This window comes from Musca vetustissima, unplaced genomic scaffold (genome assembly GCF_032173495.1).
Source record: "Musca vetustissima isolate MV318-11 ecotype Yass unplaced genomic scaffold, APGP_CSIRO_Mvet_v1 utg4841, whole genome shotgun sequence".
NCBI lineage: Eukaryota > Metazoa > Arthropoda > Insecta > Diptera > Muscidae > Musca > Musca vetustissima.
Genome location: NW_026875877.1, coordinates 692 through 25,249, shown reverse-complemented (window position 1 = coordinate 25,249; position 24,558 = coordinate 692). Strand labels below are relative to the sequence as shown.

Genomic DNA, 24,558 nt, shown 5'->3' with positions numbered 1-24,558 from the left:
TGTAGTCGTGAGTGCCCAACCCACAGAATTCGTCACATTTGAAAATAAACCCGCTTAATAACTTTCGTCTTTTTAACACATATTTCTTCATTTGTTGACAAACGTCATTGGTCAAGATATAAAGTGGCACCTACGTATGTATTTACATATTTCCAACGAAGTCTACACACACACAGCCCAAACCCCCAATCAAAAAATAATGTCCACGCGCAAACATACATTATCAACGAATCAATTAGAACTGCCTATCGTTCTTTTGTTCGTCATAATTTGAGACCAGACTTACTAGCTGACATTTCGGTTTTATTTACTTTGAAAATTGGGGTGTGAATTGACACATTCTAAACAAATACAAACATTGCTACTTAAATTTGAAAGAGTCACATTTTTCTTTTTGTTAGAATGCGTCTTAGATTCGGTAATACTTTTCTTGTTAACACACCCGCTGACATCTCAATCAGTTTCGTTCAAATCATTCGTAGCATCGTACCGTTATGCATATTCAACTGTGGCTTTGCCTCTTCTGGTTAATTCCATGGAATATTTTTGTTGCGGCTGGTATTAAAACGTCTACAAATTTGACGGATGTTCGTCGGGAACATCGAAGCCGGCGTGGTTTGATTTTTACTAATGGCGGGACAATAAAGGTAAGTAAACGTCTAAAAGCGGATAAAGTGAACATATTGTGTTCTTACCAAATTAAGGAAGAGTGGCTATTCAAATGTTGGTAATTTCTCGATTAGTCCATTAGCATTGAATTGATATCTTTGGAACAACAGTGTAGTGCAGTTAATTGTTCAGCTATAATATGGCGGAGTGTGTGTGTTAAATTCCGTTTATAAAACTTCCATATTTTCATCGGAGACCCAATAAAGTATATTTGTATATTCTTGATCAGAGTAAAATTCTAAGTCATCTTACCCATGTCCATTCGTCTTTTGAAGTTTCGAAAAAGCTTCCAAGATTTACATTTGAAATGAAGAGTCTAGTATATCAATCTGCAGTCTTAGCGATTGGAACACGCGCCTAGGACCATAGAAATACCTGCAATAGGGCTTGAGCTGTATATGGAAAGATTTGTCGAAACAAAAACCAATATTAAATATGTATCTGTAATCATTTATGGTGGCTATGCCACAACCTGGACCAAAATTGAATATTTTTTGCAAGGAACTTTTTACCCACCAAGTAATGCCAAAACATGAGTAGAAAATACGCCATGGGGTCATCCAAATGCCTATAATGGAATTGACTTTAATTTGGAAGTCATATCCAAAGATGGATTAAACTGGCCCAACCCTCCTCCTCAAGGTGTGCATTCAAAGTTCCTTAAGGGAACCCCACCCATTCTCGATTTTAATTTTTCAAGATTTTCAATGGGCTGGCTAATCAATACCAATGCTTCTTAAGTTTTGTACCTTTGCACATATATATTTGAAGATTTAAAAAAGAAGAAAAATAATTTACAAAAAATTTTTGTTGTTGCTTTGTTGTTGTTTTTTGTAATTAAAGAAAAGTCCTTATTTTTGATGGCGGGCATGATAACTCCTCTCTGGATCATCGGAATCCGAAAATTCCAACGGTGTTAGAAAGAGTACATGTCTGGCTCTCGTATGAACTAGGATTATTGACTTCGCTCTAAAATTAACAAAATGGCGGACCTTTGAAAAAATATTTTTGAAAAATCGCCAAATTTTGACCAAAAACCAAGTTAAAAAATAAGGAAGATCTACATCGATTGGCTTTATCCTAGTTCATACGATAGCTATACACTCACAGAGAAACGTGTAAAAATTTGAAATCGATTGGGTTATTAGTTTTTGAGTTATCGTGCCCGCCATTCGCAGAGACATTCTTGAATTAGTGTAGAATCGAATTTAATCAAAAAAAGTTTTGACCCCGAGAATGGGGGGGTCCCCTTAAATCGGACGTATCTTTCCATGAAGAAAATTTTTTTGTTTTATGTGGTAGCAAGTTCATTGTTCATGCTCTAAAAAAATGATGTTCCAAATCACAGACACTCAGTTTGGAAAACTGGCGTAGGAATTTCAACATGTCGAAAATTAAACGGGAAAGAAGAAGAACATAACTTTTTGTATTCACCCGGAATCTGATATGCCCACTTCGATTAGAAACTTTATTATACCGAAAAAATGGCGGGACCTTTATAAGGGAATTTATGTGCTAACAAACAAAACAAAACAGACATCCAAAACAAAATCCAACAGACATTTTAAGCAAAGATGTGTTTTTCCTTCCAATATCCCGGTATGCGAAATTACAGATGCTATAAAGGGAAAATGTGTCTAAAACCTTCAAAATACAATGGGGCGCTATCCTCAAAATATGACCCTTTATTGACCATTTTTCTTATATAAAATTACCATGTATGTTGAAACGCAGTCAGATTGGTTGAAATGGATGCTAAGGCTTTCAAAATACCAAAAAATTGTGTGTGCCAAAACATAAGTTTTTATGAACGATTTTGACCCCCATAAGAACCTAAAAATTAAAATAAGAGCCAAACTCCTCAAAATACCCCGAAACTTGGGCCCATATTTACAATTTTTAGTGCAGCGATTTTTTTTTCTCATTGATAATCTAAAATATCAAATTATAGTTAATTCGGATAGAAAACGTACTCATACCCCCCAAAATACCGAATTAAAGGTGGTATCATTATATGGAAGCTACCCGGAAAGTATTTATAATTATTGGTAAGAAGCTTTTCTACCCAATGAGAATCCAAAGTACCGAAATATGGTAGCGTTATATGGTGGCAAACCTAAAAAGTGGACGATTTTATGTTCAAAATTTTAAAACTCTACTTTAAATATCGCGAGATCTCTCTTAATTTCAACAGACGGGCATGACTAAATCGAATGGCATACTTAATATGCACATCACTTTATGGTGAAGGCTATCATTAGACTAATTCTAATTAGAGTTCACTAAGCGGATCGATCATTCTCGTCCCTTTTTTTAAGGAACTAGTTCCTTAATGTAGTTTCTTTGCTCCATATAGCTCCTTTGCTCTTTATAGTTCCTTTGCTCCATATAGTTCCTTTGAATCTATCTTTCATCGTTATTTTTGTCTTTTTTTTCATATAGTTCCTTTGATCCATATAGTACCTTTGCTCCATATAGTTCCGACTCCTACATACTTCCTTTGCATTTCTCTTTCATCGTTCTTTTTTTTCGTTTTTTGTTTTTTCCATATAGTTCCTTTGATCCATGTAGTTCCTTTGCTCCAAATAGTTCCTTTGATCCATTAGTTCCTTTGCTCCATGTAGTTCCTTTACTCCATGCAGTTCTTTTGATCCATGTAGTTCCTTTACTCCATGCAGTTCCTTTGCTCCATATAGTTCCGACTGCTACATAGTTCCTTTGAATCTCTCTCTTTCACCGTTCTTTCTGTTTTTTTTTCGCTTACGTAGTTCCCTGCTGATTTGTTAATAAATGCAAAAATTGAAAATTGAACAAAAATTAAAAAAAAAAAAAAAATCAAATGAAGCTACAGGATTCAACTGCAGGACGATAAGCACAAAATACTTTTGTTTATACATAATAAAAATATTAAAAGAAATTAGCTATTTACACAATTCGAAATACGAACGAATGAAGAATATGGGAATAAAGGAACGAGATCAGAAAAAAGAACGAAAAAAGGAAAAAAAGAAAGGGATCAAAAAGAACGAGATCAGAAAAAGGAACTATATTAATTAAAGAGCTGGAACTAGTTTTGATCGTTCCTTTCTCGGAATAGTTCATATGAACCAGTTCGTTCCGGAACTACCCAACTCTAATTCTAGTCAATTTTCTACCTAATCATAAAAGTGTCATTTCAAGATTTATATGGACGAACGTCCGGTCGGAAATATAGAATCTATATTAACTTATTTATAGAGTGCTTTTGAAGAACGAAATACCCCAAAAAGTTATTCTGCGTGCAAGGTGGACATATCAAAAAAAGAAACTCTTTACAATTTAGTTTGTAGATCACTACATAGTCGATGCAATCGACTAAAAAAAATCTTAAAATTACTTGCTCTGAATTTTAATAATAATTTCAAGCTCTCCATTGGTCCTGCAATGCCAGTAACTTTAGCGGATCCTATATCATTCCGTTCACTGGTATGTTCGTACAATTTACAAGGAGGCCACTACACAATACCCACCGAGCCACTGTATCCCTGGGACAAATGGGAAGACACCTTTGCCAGATCTTTGAAGGACATCAAAAATAAATTCGAACGTTATGGTGAATACGAGGATGGATCAAGGGAATTCGTTTACACGCTTCTGGAGACCTATATAAGTCGTAACAATGCCGATGGGCGTCAATGTATGTTACGAGCCATCTGTGAAAATGCCCAAGTTCATCGACATGAAGGAGTCTTTGCCGAAATTCTTAATATTGTTCTAACGTAAGTATGGACATTTCATAAATCATCATTGAGGTTGTAATTAAGTTAGCCTTTGTTTGTGTTTTGCAACAGGCCTGGCCATGAACATCTCGATAAATCATATCACATGGCATTACAAGCTGGACGCTATGGTGTTGATTGCCTACAAATGTATAATTTATGTCCCAAAGGAAGCAGTATCCTGGATCAATTCATCACTGATGTTTCATATTAACACGTGTCGATGAAGAAGAACAAGAGAAGGGAACGCAATAAAGAAATAGAATGAGTATCCAGAAAACAAATAAAAGTGAAAGCTTATCAAGTTCAATAAAATTCTTACAACATACCAAGTTGCGACGACATGAGTAGAAAAAAAACATTGTATATATCCATATCGACAAACATCTTAGCTATGAAAACAATTTTATGCATTTTCTTTGGTATGTTTGTTGCTTATATTACGAAATGTATGGGCAATTTCATATATAATTGCTTACATGCGAGTTTTTATGGACTATAAATGAATCTATTGTATAGTTACAGGGATCGATATTTATTGCTGATATTATTATGGCATAATAAAGTGACGTGAAAACGTTACGCGAGAAAACATCTTCATTACAGTCCATGTTTTGACATAGCATCATAAAAAGGATGCCGGTCGATGCTATGTATTTAGAGGCCCAATCGAAGTGTATATAATTTACCGTCATTTGTTCGTCGAAGGTATATAATATTCTCGCAGAAAATGTTTAATATATAGGTCCGGATCGGATCATAGAGAGTCGTAGTCCCCTTTTCTAACAAAAATTGTAAATTTTTGCTTTTCGGATTATGTATAGAACCCCTGTTCGTAGTTATGCCATAGTTTTGGTCCCTTATGAAGGGGGATGTATAATGTTTAGACAGATCTAAACCTGTGACACAGGATACTTTGTGTGCGTGTGTGCATATGTGTGCATCAACTTTTGAGTCTATTTACGCATGTCTGTCTGATTTTCTTCATTAATAATTGCTTTATTTTATAAGAAAGCCTAAATTACCTAAAAATTACACATTCTATCAAATTTTTAATCGTTTTATGTAAATGGGGCACCAAAGTCTCTATATATCCTTCGATTTGCTCCAAATCTGTCTTAGGGTACTGAATTAAGTCTAGAAAGATGTGTGTTGAATTTCGTGAAAATCGGTTTAGATTTAGATATATCTCCCATTTATTTAAGTCAAATTTAAGGTAAATGGGCACCAAAGTACCTATATGTCATTCGATTTGGCATAGCGTACTAAATTAAGTCTAGAAGGATGAGTGTTACGATACGTGAAAATCGGTTTAGATTTAGCTACCATATATATTTTCGTCCGTTTTTACATAAATGGTACACCAAACTCCTAATATTTGTCCGATTAACACGAAATTTTGCACAAAACGTTATGGCGTTTTGTTTAAATTGACGCAGATGCAGCTATAGCCTCCATATGTATGTCGAAGGGGTGTCTGATTGGAATTAAATTTTTAACAGTGAGGCGTAATCGGATTATGTGTATCAATTTAGCTACAAATCGTTTGTTTTTTTTTCATAAATTTGTTCCATGGTACGCAGACGACTCTAAATCTGCCCGAATGAAATTGCATTTATCATAGGTTACAGATTTGTTTGTTTTTGGAGGGAACATTGACATGCAATTGTAAGGATACATATGTACAATATATCCAAAGTGGTGAAGGGTTTCATATAGTCGGCCCAGTCCGACTTTACTACTTTCCTTACTGGTTTTTCTTACTACTTTCTTTTGACATGAAATTGTTCATACAAAATACTTAACATACCTTTGCATGAGAATGGCACACCTTCACTTAACATTGCCTGTCTAGAGATAGAGTTTATAGCATCAGAAAAAAACTTTTCTTCTACTCTCGCCAGTGTTTGGTGTACCAATGTTTGGTTATGTTTCTTGATGATGGCACTTAGTTATCTTGTACTGTTAAATACCAGGATTTTTCTCGTTTAGTCGTTGGCAAGACGCAGAGAGGTGAAAACACTTTAGTTCTGTGTTGATGCTATCACGTCTCACCTTAAAATGTACCGGTTCATGTATGCATGTATGTTTGTATGTGTGTGTGTGTGTTTTCAGGGAATTTTCCATGAATGTAGTCTGCCCGACTACACTTGCTTAGCGAGTGTTAGAGTTGTGTACGTTTTCAAATCTATTTAAAATCTATTTAACACTAGACAGGGATAATCTAAGTTTAGTCTTTCAATATAACACTGAACTTTGACATGTGAGGTATCTGAAAGCAAAGCCAGAACTTGTCGGTAATCATTTTGTATTCTGTTTGCATTTTTATTAGGCAAATATATATATATATATATATATATTATGTTGTCTTATGGAATTCTTGAACAGTGGTTTTAATAATACAATATTTTGAATTCACAAACAAGTAACATGCAAACGTGTCCATATGTAAGATGAATACTTCGATTATAATTTAAAACCAGTAATTAAAGATCAAAAGAACGAGGGGGCGACTATATGATGCCCTTCAGCACTTTGTGTAAATACAAGTGATGTTCCTACGATTTGTTTTAATAAGATCTAACAATATTGGTCTTATATGCACAATAAACTGTCGTCGAAAGACCACTGACACGAAGTCGGATAAAATTAATTTATGATCAATATAAATATTTTAACCTATTATAATCATTCTATAGACATGTAATTCTGATATCAATGCCAAATTACATGCCACTTGACTGATTGTAGGCTCACTAAGCCACCTGGATAAATATGACATTGCTATCGGACAATTTTTGATTACATCGAACGAACACAAAAAGGTTAGAAACATCTACAGCTGATATTTCAAAAAAAAAAAAAAAAAAAACTTAGTACACATCATTCTAGACTCAATTCAGTACGCTATGTCAAATTTCGAGCAAATCGAAAGAAATGTAGGGGATTTGGTGCACCATTTTCATAAAAACCGACGAAAATATATATGGGAGCTATATATATATATATATATACACAAACACATGATACCCTGTACCGCAGTGTGGTGAAGGGTGGAATGATTATATTGGGAAAAATTTGAAATATGAGATAATATTGATCATTTGATCAGGTTGAACCAGTAAGGAAAGTAGTAAAGTCGGACTGGGCCGACAATATGATACCCTTCACCACTTTGGATATATTCAACATATGTATCCTAACAGACGTCGTCGGAATACAAATTTCAGTACGTTGTGTCAATCAATTTACATAAAATAGGACTAAAATATATATGGGAGTTATAACTAAGTCTGAACCGATTTTCACGATGCTTATAACACTTCACACTTGGCCTAATTCATTACCTTATGCCAATTTTCGTGCAAATCGATACATATATAAAGACATTGGTTTACCATTTACATAAAATCGGACGAAACTATATATGGGAACATAATCTCAACCTGAACCGATTTTCACGAAACTTATGACACTTCATTCTTGACCTAATTCATTACTCTATGCAAAATTTCGTTCAAATCGAAAGTTATATAGGGACTTCGGGGCACCAATTACATAAAATCGGACTATATATGGGAGCTATATCTAAATATGAACCGATTTGCACGAAACTCATCACACGTCATTCGACACTTAATTCAGTATGCTATGCCAAAATTCGTGCAAATCTAATGATTTTCAGGGACTTTGGTGCACCATTTATATATTTGTGGGAGCTATATCTAAATATGAACCGATTTTCACGAAACTTAACACACATCATCCTAGACTTAATTCAGTACGCTATACCAAAATTCGTGCAAATCAAAAGATTTGCAGGGACTTTGGTAGAACATTTACCTAAAATCGGGCGAAACTATATATGGGAGCTATGTCTAAATCTGAACCGATTTTCCCGAAATTTAGCACACATTATTGTCGACTTAATGCAGTAAGCCATGCCAAAATTCGTGCAAATCTAATGATTTTCAGGGACTTTGGTGTACCATTTACCTAACATCGGGCGAAACTATATATTGGAGCTATATCTAAATCTGAACCGACTTTCTCAAATTTTAATAGGGTTCGTCCTTGAGTCAAACCAATGGCCTGTGCCAAATTTCATCCAATTCGCTCACAGAAGTACATGGACGGACGGACATGCATAAATCGACTCAGAAAATGATTCTATGCATATTCTCAAAAGGAACCATGTGTCTATTTCGATTACTTTTGCCTGTTACAAACATATGAACAAAGAATAATACAAACAATGTGGTGAAGGGTGTAAAAAGGTTCTCAATACCGAATATTGGGAGTAACGTTATATGGAGACTATAAAAAAATTGACCGACATATCCCATTTTCAGTACCCATCATCCTATAAGTGGTAATGTATGTGCAAATTTTCAAAGCTATATCTTAAATATTGCGACCTATTGGAATTTCGAACATAGCTATTCAACTTTCGAACCGACTGTAGATCGGCTAAAATCATGAAAATTTTGAAATACCGAATATTTTGCGGGAACTTCATGTGTCAAAACATTGATGAATATTGAAAATGTTCCTACAAAAGGCCTATTATTTTCTGAAAACACGAAATGTCAACCTATAGTCATATTACTTGGATATTAAGTAAATTTCAGAGCTTCTACATCTCTCTTACATTTATTAAAAAAAAAAAATACATGAACAATGCTTCAATATCCTACCAGGCATAGAAACAAATCAAATCTTGCGAATTCCACAGTGTAAAACATGTCTATTAGTTTCAGCTTTGTCATTGTCAGTTTTGTCGGAATACTCTGGTAATGATGAGAATTTCGTATCATTTTTCCACTGAAGATGTTACTCTTCTTCTTCTTGCATTCATGTTTTCTGCACTTTTTCACCGTTGAAAACAACACTAGAAGCAGTAGAACACTGAACATAGCAGCACAAAGAAAATATTCGCAACGTTGTTCCTCAAATGACTGAGCACGAAGGTAATATCATTGAAGTGATTTTTAGCCTTTGCTCCAACAACAACAACATCAACACCAACAAAAAAAGTTATCATCTTCATATCGAACAATGTCAGCAAGGCCATGATATCCACCATGTCGTCACGTTCATCTTCAACATTCCTCTCCATCGTCTGGGGAGGGAGTTGAATAAAATTGGCTAGCTAGAAAAGAAGAAAAACAAAACGAAAAGAAAAAATATTATTTTGTGTGTGTGTTGAGAATGCGTTTATGTGGGTGGGTGTGTGTATGAGTGTTTAAATAACACGATGCTAGATATAAGGCAAATATATATACGTGCGATTTTATATATATATGTGTGTGTTTGTATTTGGTAGTTTAGTGTTTGCTTTCTTTGTGAAGGTTAATAAGTATATTAAAAGTTATGTTTTTGGTTTGGTATTAAATAAGCTTCATTATATTCCATCATTTACCAGAAGACAAACACGTACAGCTTGATGATCATAGACATGAAAATCATGTTTGTGGCTATAGATTTTTTTGGCGCATTCGTAGTTATTCTTTATTGAATTGGTATGCTTATAAATAGAAAAAATATTATTAAGTCATTTGAGAATTTAATTAAATTCTGAGCTTAGAGTATAGCAGATTATTTGACTAAATGAGGAGGATGTGCAGTCCTGCTAAATCCCCATTACATGGGAACAAATACTGTGGAAATTTAATTAGGGAAATATGTAAAGAAAAATATAAGTTTAAAGTCGGTGAGGGGAGCGGTATGGTATATAGGACACTTCTGCGAATATATATTCCGGGCCTGGGAAATATTTAGCAATATTTGATAATGGTAATATTAACCAATACTATTCTCCAATACGATTTCTCCGATATCCGACCTCATACACGAATGGGATTGATAATACAGTAAAGGTCAACAGATTTCCTTTTCAATACTCTGGCAAGTTTTCGTGACTTTGTTCTTCCGGAGTAAACTTTATTTGTTAACATTTGTCTTTTGACACCCAAAGATCTCGGTCCAACACCCATTCTAATTTGTTGACCAGATTCTCTTCCCCGTCTCTCTCTTTCTAGCACATACATAAATGGTATACATTTAAAGACTAACCACTCTTCTTGGATGTACAGTAACCTTCTCCGTTCTGTGTCATTCTGAAGTAAAAATATACACCATATAGTGGAACCAGTGAGCGGAGCAGTATAGTCGGACGGGGCCGACCATACGATACCCTACACAACTACCACGGAACTCAAATTTTCTGCGGTAGTTTATTCCGAGTCTGGGCAATATTTCGTGATATTTGCACCCTCTTGTCCGATTAGAGGTAAACAGCACCTCTTCCTCACACTGGCATATTTTCCGAATATTACGAGTATTCAGTACAGCTATTGTACAGATTCCCTTCACCGTGGGTTGTGTTGTGACCGAATCGAAAAAAAAAAAACAAAAAATAAGTTTTCGGTCCAATTCATCCCAAAATTACTATCTGATCATCACCGAAAATTATAGGCGTTGTCCTTGACCATTACTGGAACCTCATGGTACATTTCAAATCGACCAGCGCTATAGTTCCGCTATCTAGAGTGATAATGGGTTACTAAATAATATACGAATACGGAGATACCAGTAAATATTTAGGTGTAACTCCCACATCCGAGCACATACAAAAAAATAATTGATATTAATTTAAAGATCAACCACTCCTCTTGGATATAATATCAACTTCTCGGTTCTATGTCCTTCAGGGGTAAATATATACGCTATAGAATACAAATTTTGTCATTTTTCACACAAAAGTCAGGGTCCATTTGACCCGCTAAATATTGACCGATTCGGACCATAACTGCGGCCTCTGGAGCGACCAGAAAAACCGACAAAAATTTAGTATTTGGTCCATTTCATCCCCTAAATATTAACCGATCTTTCCCAAAAACAATAGGGGTCTTCATTGGCCAGAACCCATCCTACATGCAAAATTTCACGAAGATTGGTCCATAACTGTGGTCTGTATCGTGTTTACAAATTATAATGGACAGACGGACGGACACACATGTTTAGATCGACTCAGCTAGTCGAGATATGACGATCGGTATAATTAAAGGTGGGTGTAGGACCAATATTTCGCGGCGTTACAAACTTTTGGGGCTGCACAAAGCTATAATACCCTGACAACATAGTTGTGTAGGGCATAAATATTATAAAGTTTTCTTCACAAAAGTCTGGGTGCACTATACGATTGAAATATTATTAAGGGAGAGATGTCTGAAAAATATAATGTCTCCAGAAGTTCAATCTCACATTTAGTGAAGAAGTGTGAAGCCACAATCCCAGTTTCGTTGACCCATCTAGAAGGAAGTCCACATAGTAAATTTCAGTTCGATATGTTTTGACCACTACCGTATGTGTGAAATGGCAGTGCATTGGCCGCATACCATTTAAGGTCGCGTCCCGTTTTTAGAGCTCGTAATATTTAATATAGAACTTGCAAATTTTCACATACATTGCTACTTCTCCTAAGATGTTTGGTATTGAAAATGGGGTATATAGGTCTACCTTTAACCACCATATAACGGGTACGTTGTCAACCTAATCAGCTGAAATTCAGTAGTTCTACTAATAATGGTCAATATTTGTCCATTTTTTAGCGTACCCACACATCCGGTAGTTTTAGCTTTTGGACATGGGTTTCAATTATTAAATACTGGTTAATGAAAAATTTCTTTCCGGAATTTTTTCAATTCCAATGTTTTCAATGTTTAAAAAAAATCCCCAAATAAATTTCACGCTTAATTTTCTGTATTTTGGAGTTCCTAAACTATTTTCCAGGGTGAGTTTCTATAATTTGGAATATTACTTTGTTCAGAGCATGAACAACATACCAACATATAATGCAATAACATAAATCCGATTTATGGAATTTTTAATGCACACCTTGAGGAGGAAGGTAAAAAGTACGGTCCGGTCGAAAATAATTGTCGAATTTATGATCCGATTTGGATGATATTTTGCACAGGTGAATAATTTTACCCAAGGACGAGCCCTATAGAAATTGGAGAAGGTCGGTTGAGATTTACCTCTCATTTGATTGATGTATGGGAAGTTTTGTTAAAATCGGCTCTGATTTCGATATAGCACCAAATATATAGTTTCGTCCGTTTTTATGTAAATGGAACTGTCAATGTTTGTCCGACTGAGACAAATTTTTGCACAACGTACTAAATTAGATCCAGATTGAGGTATGCGAATATGGATGTACTCCCACTGTTTTTTTTTTTCGATTGAGACGCAAATTTGCACAGCGTATTGACTTGGGTCTATGATGTAATAAGTGTTTATACCCTCCACCATAGTATGTCCGTCTGTCAGTCCGTCCATGTATTTTTGTGAACAAAGTACAGGTCGCATTTATGATCAGATTTTAATGAAATTTGGTACAGTTCATTTATTTGGCCCAAGGACGAACCCTATTGAAATTGGAGAAAATCGGCTCAGATTTAGATATAGCTTCCATATATAGTTTCATCCGATTTTAGGTAAATAGTGAATCAAACTCCCAAGTTTGATGCCAAGTTTGGTTGAATTTTCGGTATAGGTCCACTTTTGGGTATGTACCCCATATTTTCGATGCTAGTATCTGTTATTATACATATGGTGGAGCGTATCCAAAGTTCGGCCCGAACTTAATGCCTTTTTCACTTGTTTTTTCTTAATCGATTCATATTTAGATATAACTCCTATATATATTTTCGTATATATATTTGATGTAAATTGTGCACCAAAGAGCCTATGTTTGTTCGATTTATATGAAAGTTCGCATAGTTAAGGTTAAGGTTTGTTGAAATCAGTTCAGATTAGATAGTGCTCCCATATATATTTTCGTTCGATTTTATGTAAATCGTGGAGGAAAGATCCTATATTTTGCCTTACATAAAATCTAGCAAAGCGTATTGGATTGAAATCGATTAAAATTTAAATATAGCTCTCATATAACATAGGTAAAATTTGTGCCGATTGTGGCGAATTTGTGTAGAGCGTATCAAATTGAACCGCTCTATATAAATTTTGGACAGCTCTGTGTACTGCAGCATATCAAATGGTGTATGCCACGGCTGCTCGAATATGTCCAGATTTACATATAGCTCCCCTATATAATTTTGATCGATTTCATACAACGGGTACACTAAAGAATCCAAGTCTGCCCGATTGGCATTCAATTCTTCGTAGATTTCAGAATGGTATATGTATGAGTTGTTTTTAATTAATTTACATATCTATGTACTTCACACATTTAATTTCGACCGATTCTATATCGGTACCGGTATATTGTGATGAAGTCCATAATTATATTTCCTACATTGATTTCCATACATTTTAAATTTATCCGAAACATTGTGAACAATGTCATGGTGATGTGGACGAACTCAATGAAAAGTTTATTAACGTACCTTCTCTAGACACTGACCGTCTTACTATGGATTTAACTCAGGGGCATTAAATGATCTAGCCAGTGATGGGAATTTTGAATTTCACGGTGTTTCAAATAATGAAGTTCTTAAATGCTTTAAAGAAGTTACTTCTAACGCCATTGGTCCTGACGGAATTGACCCTAAGTTTGTACGAATACTACTCCCTTCTGTACTGCCATACATAACATATCTCTTTAATTCCATACTCACTTCCAGCACATTTCCTAGTCGTTGGAAGCATGCAAAAATCATACCTATACCAAAATCGAGCTGGTATCCAGCGCCAAAAATCTTGGAGTAATTTTCAACAAATCATTAAGCTGGAACAACCATATCACTGCTATCGTAGGACAAACCTACTCAAAATTAAGGGCTCTGTGGCTAACACATTCATACACACCTCCAAATATTCGCTGTCTGCTGGCCAAAACTTTCCTAGTTCCAAGCTTATTGTATGGTTGTGAGCTGTTTGCCAATTGTGATTCCCTCTGTCGTCATAAATTAAATGTCGCATTTAATAGCATAACACGATACGTGTATGGCCTAAGTAAGAGACAAAATGTCTCACAGTATTCTAAATCCCTGTATGGAGTAAATTTCGACTCACTTCTTAAAATCAAATCTCTACAACTCCTTCATAGAACTATTCTCAAACAAAAACCAACGTACCTGTTCGAAAAAATTACATTTGCAAGATCACATAGGGGAAGAAAAATTATACCTTTTCGTCGGAAGAGCCTGGTTTCTGAGAGACAATTTTACATTGGCACGATACGCGATTGGAATGCTCTACCATCTGATTTGCAATGCATTAACAATATAAGTAATTTCAAAAAACGGCTTGTACAACATTTTTCATAATTGAAAACGTTAGGTTTGATCATACAATTTATTTGATTTACTAATCGTTCTTTTATTAACAAATGTAATAGAAACATTTTTTTATTTTTTATTGTAGTTCAATTTTTTTAAATTATCTCAACTCAATTAATCATATTTATTATTTTCCATAATGTATCCTTTTCCATAATGTATCCTTTTTCCATTCTTACCACTTTTATAATATCTAAGTTACTTATTATTAAAAAATTATGGACATGTGATTATATATATAATCCTGTACTGCCACTTATAAGACTTTTGTCTTGTTGTACAGGAAAAACATTAATTAACTTAATAAATAAATAAAATAAAATAGGTAAGTATTGAATAACAAATCTGCATTATTTATTCCAAACAATTTACGATAACTACTGCGTGAAAATTATATTTTGTTATTTCAATTTCTCTTTGAAATAATTTACGATTATGTGCATTCTTATGATTGTGGGGTACACTCGTCGTAACGAATGAAATGAACTGAAATTTACGAAATAAAAAGATATGCCGCAAAAAATAACAAGATATTTTTTGTGCCGGTAATCCTTTTTATGACAACGAAATAAAACGAAAAAGGGAATTCATATAATTTAAGGGTGTTTTCTTATCAACGTTCATGGCACTCATATATTGCCAACGTTTAAATAGAAGGGAGTAAGCAAAGTTCTTATATTTGTCAATTTTCTTTATTCTTTATTTAATGGATTTAAATTTTCATATATGGGAAATTACAAAATTCTTTTAAAATTTCATTAAAAAAATTTTGAAAAATTTTTTTGCGAGCACATTTATGATTTTTGGTACATAGGTTAAGAAAAATATGCTGATTCGAAATCTGTTCGCGTTCACAAATTCGGATGCTGCGCACAAAAGTTATAGCGGTTTTAAATCTTGTATTTCAAATATAAATTAAATGGATTCCTATTCGTTGTAATTCGCGAATTTCTTCACAAATGCTTAAACACCATTGTTTTCTTTGCATACTAGTCAAATCACACTGAAATACGGTTTAATAGTCGCGAAAAAACAAATAGAAACATGAAGATATCGGAAAATTAAAATAATTAAATTTTGAATTAAAACAATTTTTTTTTTTTAATTTTCGATTTTTTTTAGTATGGTTAAGAGGATACGGTTTTGCCTTAATCTTCTAAAATATACGACGCTTTCTTCTGCAAATTCTTTTAGATGGTTGTTAAATATCGGTAGATTCATCTGATACGAGTTTCGACGTCATTAATGGCCAAATATATTGCACTTACAATACATAAAAATTATCAATATTGAAAAGCTTGCAATTCGCGAATTAGTTGAAATCAGTTGATGCGCATGCGATTTTCGTATAAACCGAATCAATGTCTTTCAATAATTATGAATTTTTCGATGTTTAATATAGCGGTCAAAGTGTGCCACTCGATGCACTTTACTATGCAAAAACCCTAAAAATGGCTAAAAATCACGCAACGTGCATACGATTTTTATGCGCATCCGATTTCAGTAATCTCCTATGAAAATACACAAAAGGACACCTATTTTAAAAAGATCGGTTAAGAACCGCGGATGTGCCTCCACAATCAATTTTGGATAAAGTACGCATATTATTCGCGTATCGATGAATTTTTGACCTATTTCCACACAGATTCGCGAATTTGACAATACAAGCATAAATGCATGTAAAATTAATTCGAAGAAAACCGCGATTATTTACGCGAATTTGTCAAAATAAGTTTTTGCAGTTTTTCCCACATTCAAGGTACCTGTATCCGCCGTTTTATTGGGCGGAATTGAACATGAATGGGCTCATTAGATCCGGCACGTAAAAAAACCAAAATCACGCGGGGTTCCACGGAATTTGAATGGAGTTTGTTAATTTTAGACTCAAAAAATATGTTTTTTATAAAAATTTACGCACCAAATTTTCGTCTTTGGAACCCAATTGCAAATAAGCTACAGTGAGCACATTCATGAGATATACACTAAACGAAGCAGAATCACGAGTTCTACAATCCTATAATTAGTTTATTCTATTATCTGGATGCGCATCCTAATTATAAGAAAAATTAAAAAAACACGGAAAATCCGGCTTCAAAATGTCAGCATCCATTTTGGGTGGATGCAGTGATTACATCGAAAAATCATACATTAGAACCATATTGTCCATGGGGTATTCTGCAACTTAGTCACTGATCACATGTGCGTGCGTTGTGTAGTTTAGCCACAAATCAGGAAGGAACACAAAAAAACTCGTTGGCTTCAACACATTTTCACCCATTTTTTTACATTACCACCATCACAGCTTCCACGCAACTTATTATTTATTACCAATATTTTAAGATTTTGACAAGAACACTTCATTTTATAGAATTGAATTTTAATTATATGCAATATGTTCATATTTCGCGAGTTATAACCTTGCAAACCTCAGCTTCAAGGAATTTAAAAGATTTTTGTAATTTCCCATATATTGCCTCAGAGTATGCTGTTTACGAAATGGTTTCTATACCCATCACCACAATGTGGTACAGGGTATTATGTCTTTGTGCATATGTTTGTAGCAGGCAAAAGGAAACGAGATAGACCCATAGTTCCTTTTGAGAATATGCATAGAATCACTTTCTGAGTTGATTTATGCATGTCCGTCCGTCTGTCTGTCCGTCCATGTATTTTTGTTAACAAAGTACAGGTTAAATTTGTCATCCGATTTGGATGATATTTGGCGCAGCTGATTTATTTGGCCGAAGGACAAACCCTATTGAAATTGGGAAAAATCGGTTCAGATTTAGATATAGCTCCTATACATATTTTCGTCCGATTTTAGGTATATAGTGAACCAAAGTCCATATATATCCTTCGATTTCCATGAAATTTTGCATAGCATTTTGAATTAAGCCTAGAACGATGTGTGTTAAAATTCGTGAAAATCGGTTCATATTTAGATATAGCTCCCATTTATATTTTCGTCCGATTTTAGGTAAATAGTACACCAAAATCCCTATATATCCTTCGACTTGCACGAAATTTGTCACAGCGTACTGAATTAAGTCTAGAGCGATGTGTGTTAAAATTCGTGAAAATCGGTTCATATTTAGATATAGCTCCCATTTATATTTTCGTCCGATTTTAGGTAAATAGTGCACCAAAATCCCTATATATCCTTCGACTTGCACGAAATACCCATCTGCACCTGTTACTTATCGAAGTAATCGTTTTAGACGCAATCACAATCAAGCGTAGATTTAATATCAATTTGTAATTCTGTTTGCAAAAACTCGAAATATTCGTCGGAGACTCCACACATTGTACGCTAGTACATCGCTAGTTCTCCTAGGATTTTTGGTATTGCAGATCTAGATTATACGATACCATATACTCTTTACCTCTAACCAATAATGTTTACACAACAATTTGCAGAATTTATTCCCTGGTGGAATTTTTGTGATATTGAAAAAGATGTGTTATATGGGAAATTACACCTGCAATGGGATACAGCCCTCTTCCAATTCTTTATGTTTAGAATAATCACGACAGCTAGTTGTCCATAAAAAAACAAAATTAATGGCTATATTAAATTTCAATTGACTTATTAAATTTCTTAAAAACCTTCAACATTGTCTCCCATAATGGGTAGTTGAAGGCTCTGCGCTCTAATTCAATTTCTATTTGTAATTTCGTATGTGGCTGTATGTTACTATGGCTTTGTGAAGTGTGTGTGTTTATTTGAGTTTGAAATCTGAGGTCTTGTGTTATTCTAACCCAATTTATGGTTTTATTTTTCGTTCACTTCTGCTAATAATCTGAACAAATATTAACATTATTTTGGATCGAATCCAAGAGACTTTACAGTGAATGAAATGTGTGAGAACGGTGGAGATGAGAATACAAAAAAAAAAAAACATATTAATTCTCTGTACGTGGGTTATCGTTTCGTTTATCCATAGTCATGCAATTTTGTGGTTAAGATAGGTCATGCGTGGTACGTGTATAGGTTTTATATGAAAGGGCCTTTATGAATTTATGAGAAGTTAGGAAAACATGAAAAACTTTTTATAAAACTAAAAAAATAAATTTATGTTATTCGGTTCATAGCTGCCAAATATAATTTCAAATTTCTTGTAATCGATATTGAAAATGGGATATATCGACTTACATTTAAGGCCCATAAACTAGTCCCCAATATTCTATATTTTGAAATGTTTATGAACATTTTTTACCTATTCTGCTGTAATTTGTTATTTTTATATCCTCCACCATAAGATGGATATTCTTGATCAGAATAAAGGTCGATGTATATTTACGCATGTCCGCCTGTCTGTCCGTCTGTTGAAATCACGATAAAGGCCGCAATATTTAGGATACAGCTCTGAAATTTGCATAGACATTGCTGCTACTCCTTCGAAATTTGGTATTACAAAATAGATATATCGTTGAGCTTTGGCGTAGCCCCCATATAACGATACCACTCCATATGCAGTATTTTGAAGATTTTGGATGCACTTTCCTACAGAATTTGCGGTAATTTGATATGTTGGGTTCTCATTGAGTAACACACATCCGTACCAAAAAATTATTTATATTGAGCCAATTATCAGGGTATCTACAAAATAGCATAGAGTACTGAATTAGGTCTAGAATGATGTGATGGTTTTAATAAATTGTGCACTAAAGATCCATTGGCCGATTGACACAACTTACTGAAATTAATATAAATTAATATATGGCAGGTTTGCTTGAAATCGGTTCAGATATAGATATAACTTAGCTTCCATATATAATTTCGACTTATTTATGTTAATTGCACAGCAAATAATCAATGGGTGTGTTTAGCTCAGAGGGGCTCCGCCGAAGGGAGTCAGTACGCCGAATGCTTGGAGCAGTGGACCGTAGGGTAGGGGTGTACGAATAGCCGTGTGCCGTGAAAGTAAAAGAATTAAGAGTAAAACACAATAGTTTTCTTAATATAGTAATTCAATGGTTTATTGATTGTTTGGTTGTTGGTAACGAAATTACCTTACTATGCACAACGATATGTGCTCGCAACGATATGCGTGGTTGTCTGTCCGAATGACAGGTAGATACTCCTTGATGCTTAAAGGAGGCGGCAAAGCAAGTGACAATTGATTATTCGTTAAAACGTCAAAAGCGCTAACTCAAGGTTGCAATAAACCGTAGCGCATACATTTTAACGAATAATAGAAGACCACATCAGGGGTCAATAAAAAGTATTATTTTTATACAAATCTAAATTAAACAGGGTGTCTGATTGAGATTAAATTTTAAACAGTACAGCGACGTCTTTTCGGATACATATGTAGAATATACCCAAAGTGGTGAAGGGTATCATATAGTCGGCCCAGTCCGACTTTGCTACTTTCCTTACTGGTTTTTTTTATTATGGCCGGTAGCCCTACTATTATATATTTTGAGAATGTTTTATTAATCTTTTTCGGTAGGTCCGAAATTAACGTAGTTTTTACTTTTTGGTATTATTAAAAATTATATAAGCTGGACATTAAAGGCGGGTTTGTTATATGGGGGATATGTTAAAAGATAGTCGTGGTTTGATTTCTTTATTCCCTAATGATCCGAAATGATCACTTATAGTCAATTCGGCAAAATATCCTAAAGGCTAGGTCCTTAAAAATTTTATCAAATTTTGCGGCATCTTTAAATAAGGTATACCTAAAAATATATCACAGTTACAGTTTTTCAATGGGAAAATATGTTTTCCTGTCCACACACACAAAAACCGACTACCTTATTTAGGATACGGAAAATAATTTGGGATCTTTATATTGGGCTATGTTAAGAAAATGGACCTAGGTAAATAGACATATGGAATATTCAATGTGATCTTCATATATAGGCACTATATCAGAAAAAGAATCTACATTGAGAGATTACAGTAAATAAATCATTGATCCACCTAGGCCTTGGAATGCAACATTACAGCTATTTTGTTTGACAATACGTTTTACACCAAAAATTCCTAGGAACACCAAACTATAAGTACTCCGGTTGAAAAATGCTTTAAAAACTATCAAAATACATAAATTGGTGGCTGGACGTATACTTTCCCCTACGGGTAAACATATTTTAAATCCCTTATATATATATATATATATATAACTCTTTAAGTGTGTTAATTTTTCAGTTGTCATTACATTAACCTGAACCAGTGAGCGGAGCAGTATAGTCGGACGGGGCCGACCATACGATACCCTACACAACTACCAAGGAACTCAAATTTTCTGCGGATGTTTATTCCGAGTCTGGGCAATATTTCAAGATATTTGCACCCTCTTGCCCGATTAGAGGTAAACAGCACCTCTTCCTCACACTGACATACTTTCCGAATATTACGAGTATTCAGTATAGCTATTGTACAGATTCCCTTCACCGTGGTTTGTGTTGTGATGTTCGGCTTTCATTTGTGGTCTATAGATCGGCTCGAAAATAACACAAAAAATTAAGTTTTCGGTCCAATTCATCCCAAAAGTAGTATCTGATCATCACCAAAAATTATAGGCGTTGTTCTTGACCATAACTGGAACCTCATAGAACATTTCAAATCGATCAGCGCTGTAGTTCCGCTCTCTAGAGTGATAATGGGTTACTAAATAATATACGACTACGGAGATACCTGTAAATATTTAGGTGTAACTCCAACATCCGAGCACATACAACAATATAACTGGTATTAATTTAAAGATCAACACCTCCTCTTGGATAAATATAAACTTGTCGGGTCTATGTTATTCAGGGGTAAATATATACGCTATAGAATACAAATTTTGTCATTTTTCACACAAAAGTCAGGGTCCATTTGACCCGCTAAATATTGACCGATCTTTATCAAAACAGGCATGCTTATTCTTTGGCCCGATCCCCTTCTCCATGCAAAATTTCATCATGTTTGGACCATAACTGCGGCCTCTGGAGAGACCAGAAAAACCGACAAAAATTTAGTATTTGGTCCATTTCATCCCCTAAATATTAACCGATCTTTTCCAAAAACAATAGGGGTCTTCATTGGCCAAAACCCATCCTACATGCAAAATTTCGTGAAGATTGGTCCATAACTGTGGCCTGTATCGTGTTTACAAATTATAATGGACAGACGGATGGACGGACGGACACACATGTCTAGATCGACTCAGCTAGTCGAGATATGAAGGTGGGTCTAGGACCAATATTTCGCGGCGTTACAAACTTTTGGGGCTGCACAAAGCTATAATACCCTGACAACATAGTTGTGTAGGGTATAAAAATATTTCAATAAGAAGGGAAGGCCCTTTTCAATTGGGCCTACATCTACAACAGAAATTCACACCTACAATAATTAATTAGCTTGTCAATGTTTGTGTGTTCGCCTATACCTATATATCGCACGACATGAAATGCGTGTGAAAGCGGCTATTCTTTTCTATTTATTCTTTTTGTACACTGTTCAAGTCATATCCAATTTGTCGGCTGTCACAAACATTCAATGTTAATAACTTAATCAGTTCGGTTGGGTCCAACACTCTTTGCATTAATTCATCCATTTTCGCTATTGTGTGGTGTGTGTGTGCGTGTTTGTGTGAAATACTCCGAATACTGCTAACAAATTCAAATAACCACAAATGCTGCCCATTCAAAGGCTCGTTCTTATTATTCTAATTTTGAGTGGTTGTCTTACAGCTGTGTTTGGTGGTTTCAATGTTGACCGTAATCTTACCGATTTTAGGCGTCATCGCGAGAAAAGAGGTTTGATATTTGAAAATGGAGGTGCCATTAAGGTAATTCTAAATCTGTAAATGGAATATTGCGAATTACATTTAGGTTAAGAGAAAATGTGAATATGGAAACGGTAGGCTAGGAACGAGCAGGACACCATGTCGGAAGTTAGATGACGGTGTTAAGAGGTTATGAAGCAGAATGCCATTCTTATAATTTTTTACATATTTGTAGTCAATTATTTACATATTTGTAGCCTTATTGTCACTAAATTCGATCGGAACTTAGCGGTTCAATTGAATTAATACCAAAGCTAACTCAATTTCATCATGCCAGAGAACTTGTCAGGTACAGATTTTGAAAATTTACCAATTACATTGATGCGTTAATCGTTCGATATCGGAAATATCTCATATAAAGATCAAGTTTTCCCTAGACCCGTTGACTTGGTCCTCGGCTCATTGACTTAAATTTAACTATTTTTTTCACCAAATATTAATATTTTAACTTCTTATATATTTACAATTTTCTTTAACAGCTTGTAATTGGTCCCATTATGCCCGTTCAGCTGGGAGATCCCATTGTTTGGCGATCCCTCATCTGTTCATATAATATACATGTGGGCGATTATAAGATGCCAAGTACACCAATTTATCCGTGGGATAAATGGGAGAATATATATGCCAGATCGAAGGCATTTAATGGCAAATTAGAACCGGACTATTCAAGAGAGTTATTGTACGCGGCTCTGGAAGGTTTTATGAATAGACCGCATGGCCATGGTAGGGAATGTCTTTTACGGTCGATTTGTGAAAATGCTCAAATTGATCAACATATGGATTTTTTTGGTGAAATATTAAATGTGATATTGACGTGAGTATATATGGCCTGATGCATTCACAATACTTTATAATATTATAATGAAATGTATGCCTTTTTTTCAGACCCGGCAAAGAAGACTTAGATGATGATTATCGCAGTGCCTATGAGATGGGTCGAAATGGTGTTAATTGTCTAAAGTATTATATAAATTGTCCCAAAGGAGCAAATATTTTTGATCAGTTTATTCAAGAGAGTTAATTGAATTACATTTATTTTTGAAAAGTCTAGATCTCTATGCAATTAAATATCAACAAATCAATACTCATATTCAAAAATATGTAGTTTAACTTTTGTTATGTAAAATAAGTAAAAATGCCATTAAGTTTTTATGCGTTCAAAGTCTTTGAACAATTAATTGGATTATTTTTTCGAAATGAAAAGAACTTGTGTGAGGGAATACCTAACTTCGGAATGGATTGATAGAATGCTGGAAAGCAGAATTATCAACTCATCCTTAGGAGAGAGTTCCGTGAGGAAATCTGTCAACAGAGGCACACCTCAGGGAGGAGTACTTTCCCCCCTTTTGTGGCTTCTGGTGATAAATGAGATACTTATGAAATTCAATCATGTCAGGATAAAGGCGGTAGCCTATGCCGATGATGTAGTCTTGCTGGTTGGGGGTAAGTGTATAACGACAATATCAGACATCCTGGAGGGTGCCCTTTCTACTCTGTCTAATTGGGCTTGCACCAAAGGTCTTGGTGTAAACCCCACTAAAATCGAACTGGTGCTCTTAACTAGGAAGCACAAAATTCCTAGTTTCCGTCTGCCATCACTTGGAGGAGTGTCTTTAACCCTTTCTGATGAAGCTAAATAGCTTGGCACTATCCTAGACCGCAAGTTACTGTGGAATAGGAATGTTGAGGAACGCTCCAGGAAGGGATTGCCGGCACTCTATTCATGCAAGAATTCCATAGGCAAGAGTTGGAGATTGAGACCCGGAATTATACACTGGCTGTACACGACGATCGTCTTACCCATACTTACTTATGGTTGTCTTGTCTGGTGGCAGGGGGTGAACACAAAGAAACTGCTGACAAAACTGAGCGATCGGCTTCAATTCTGATCACCGGAGCATTAAGAAGTACACACCATGAATGCAATCTTGAATCTCCAACCATTGGATATTCTGATCAAATTCCAGGCGGCCAGATGCGCCCTGAAACTCTGGGAAACAGATGCCTTGAAATCGCTGAACTATGGTCATGCCAGCATCCTAA

General features: G+C 34.9%; 1 protein-coding gene across 1 annotated transcript; it reads left to right on the top strand.

Annotated features, from left to right (window-relative positions):
• The first annotated feature begins 494 nt into the window (after positions 1 to 494).
• Positions 495 to 23,536, top strand: LOC133338403 (uncharacterized). The gene is made up of 6 exons (XM_061546578.1): positions 495 to 647; positions 4,075 to 4,427; positions 4,500 to 4,603; positions 22,421 to 22,518; positions 22,995 to 23,329; positions 23,401 to 23,536. The coding sequence occupies exons 1-6, from the start codon at positions 495 to 497 to the stop codon at positions 23,534 to 23,536; spliced, it is 1,179 nt and encodes a 392-aa protein (XP_061402562.1).
• Positions 23,537 to 24,558: the final 1,022 nt, after the last annotated feature.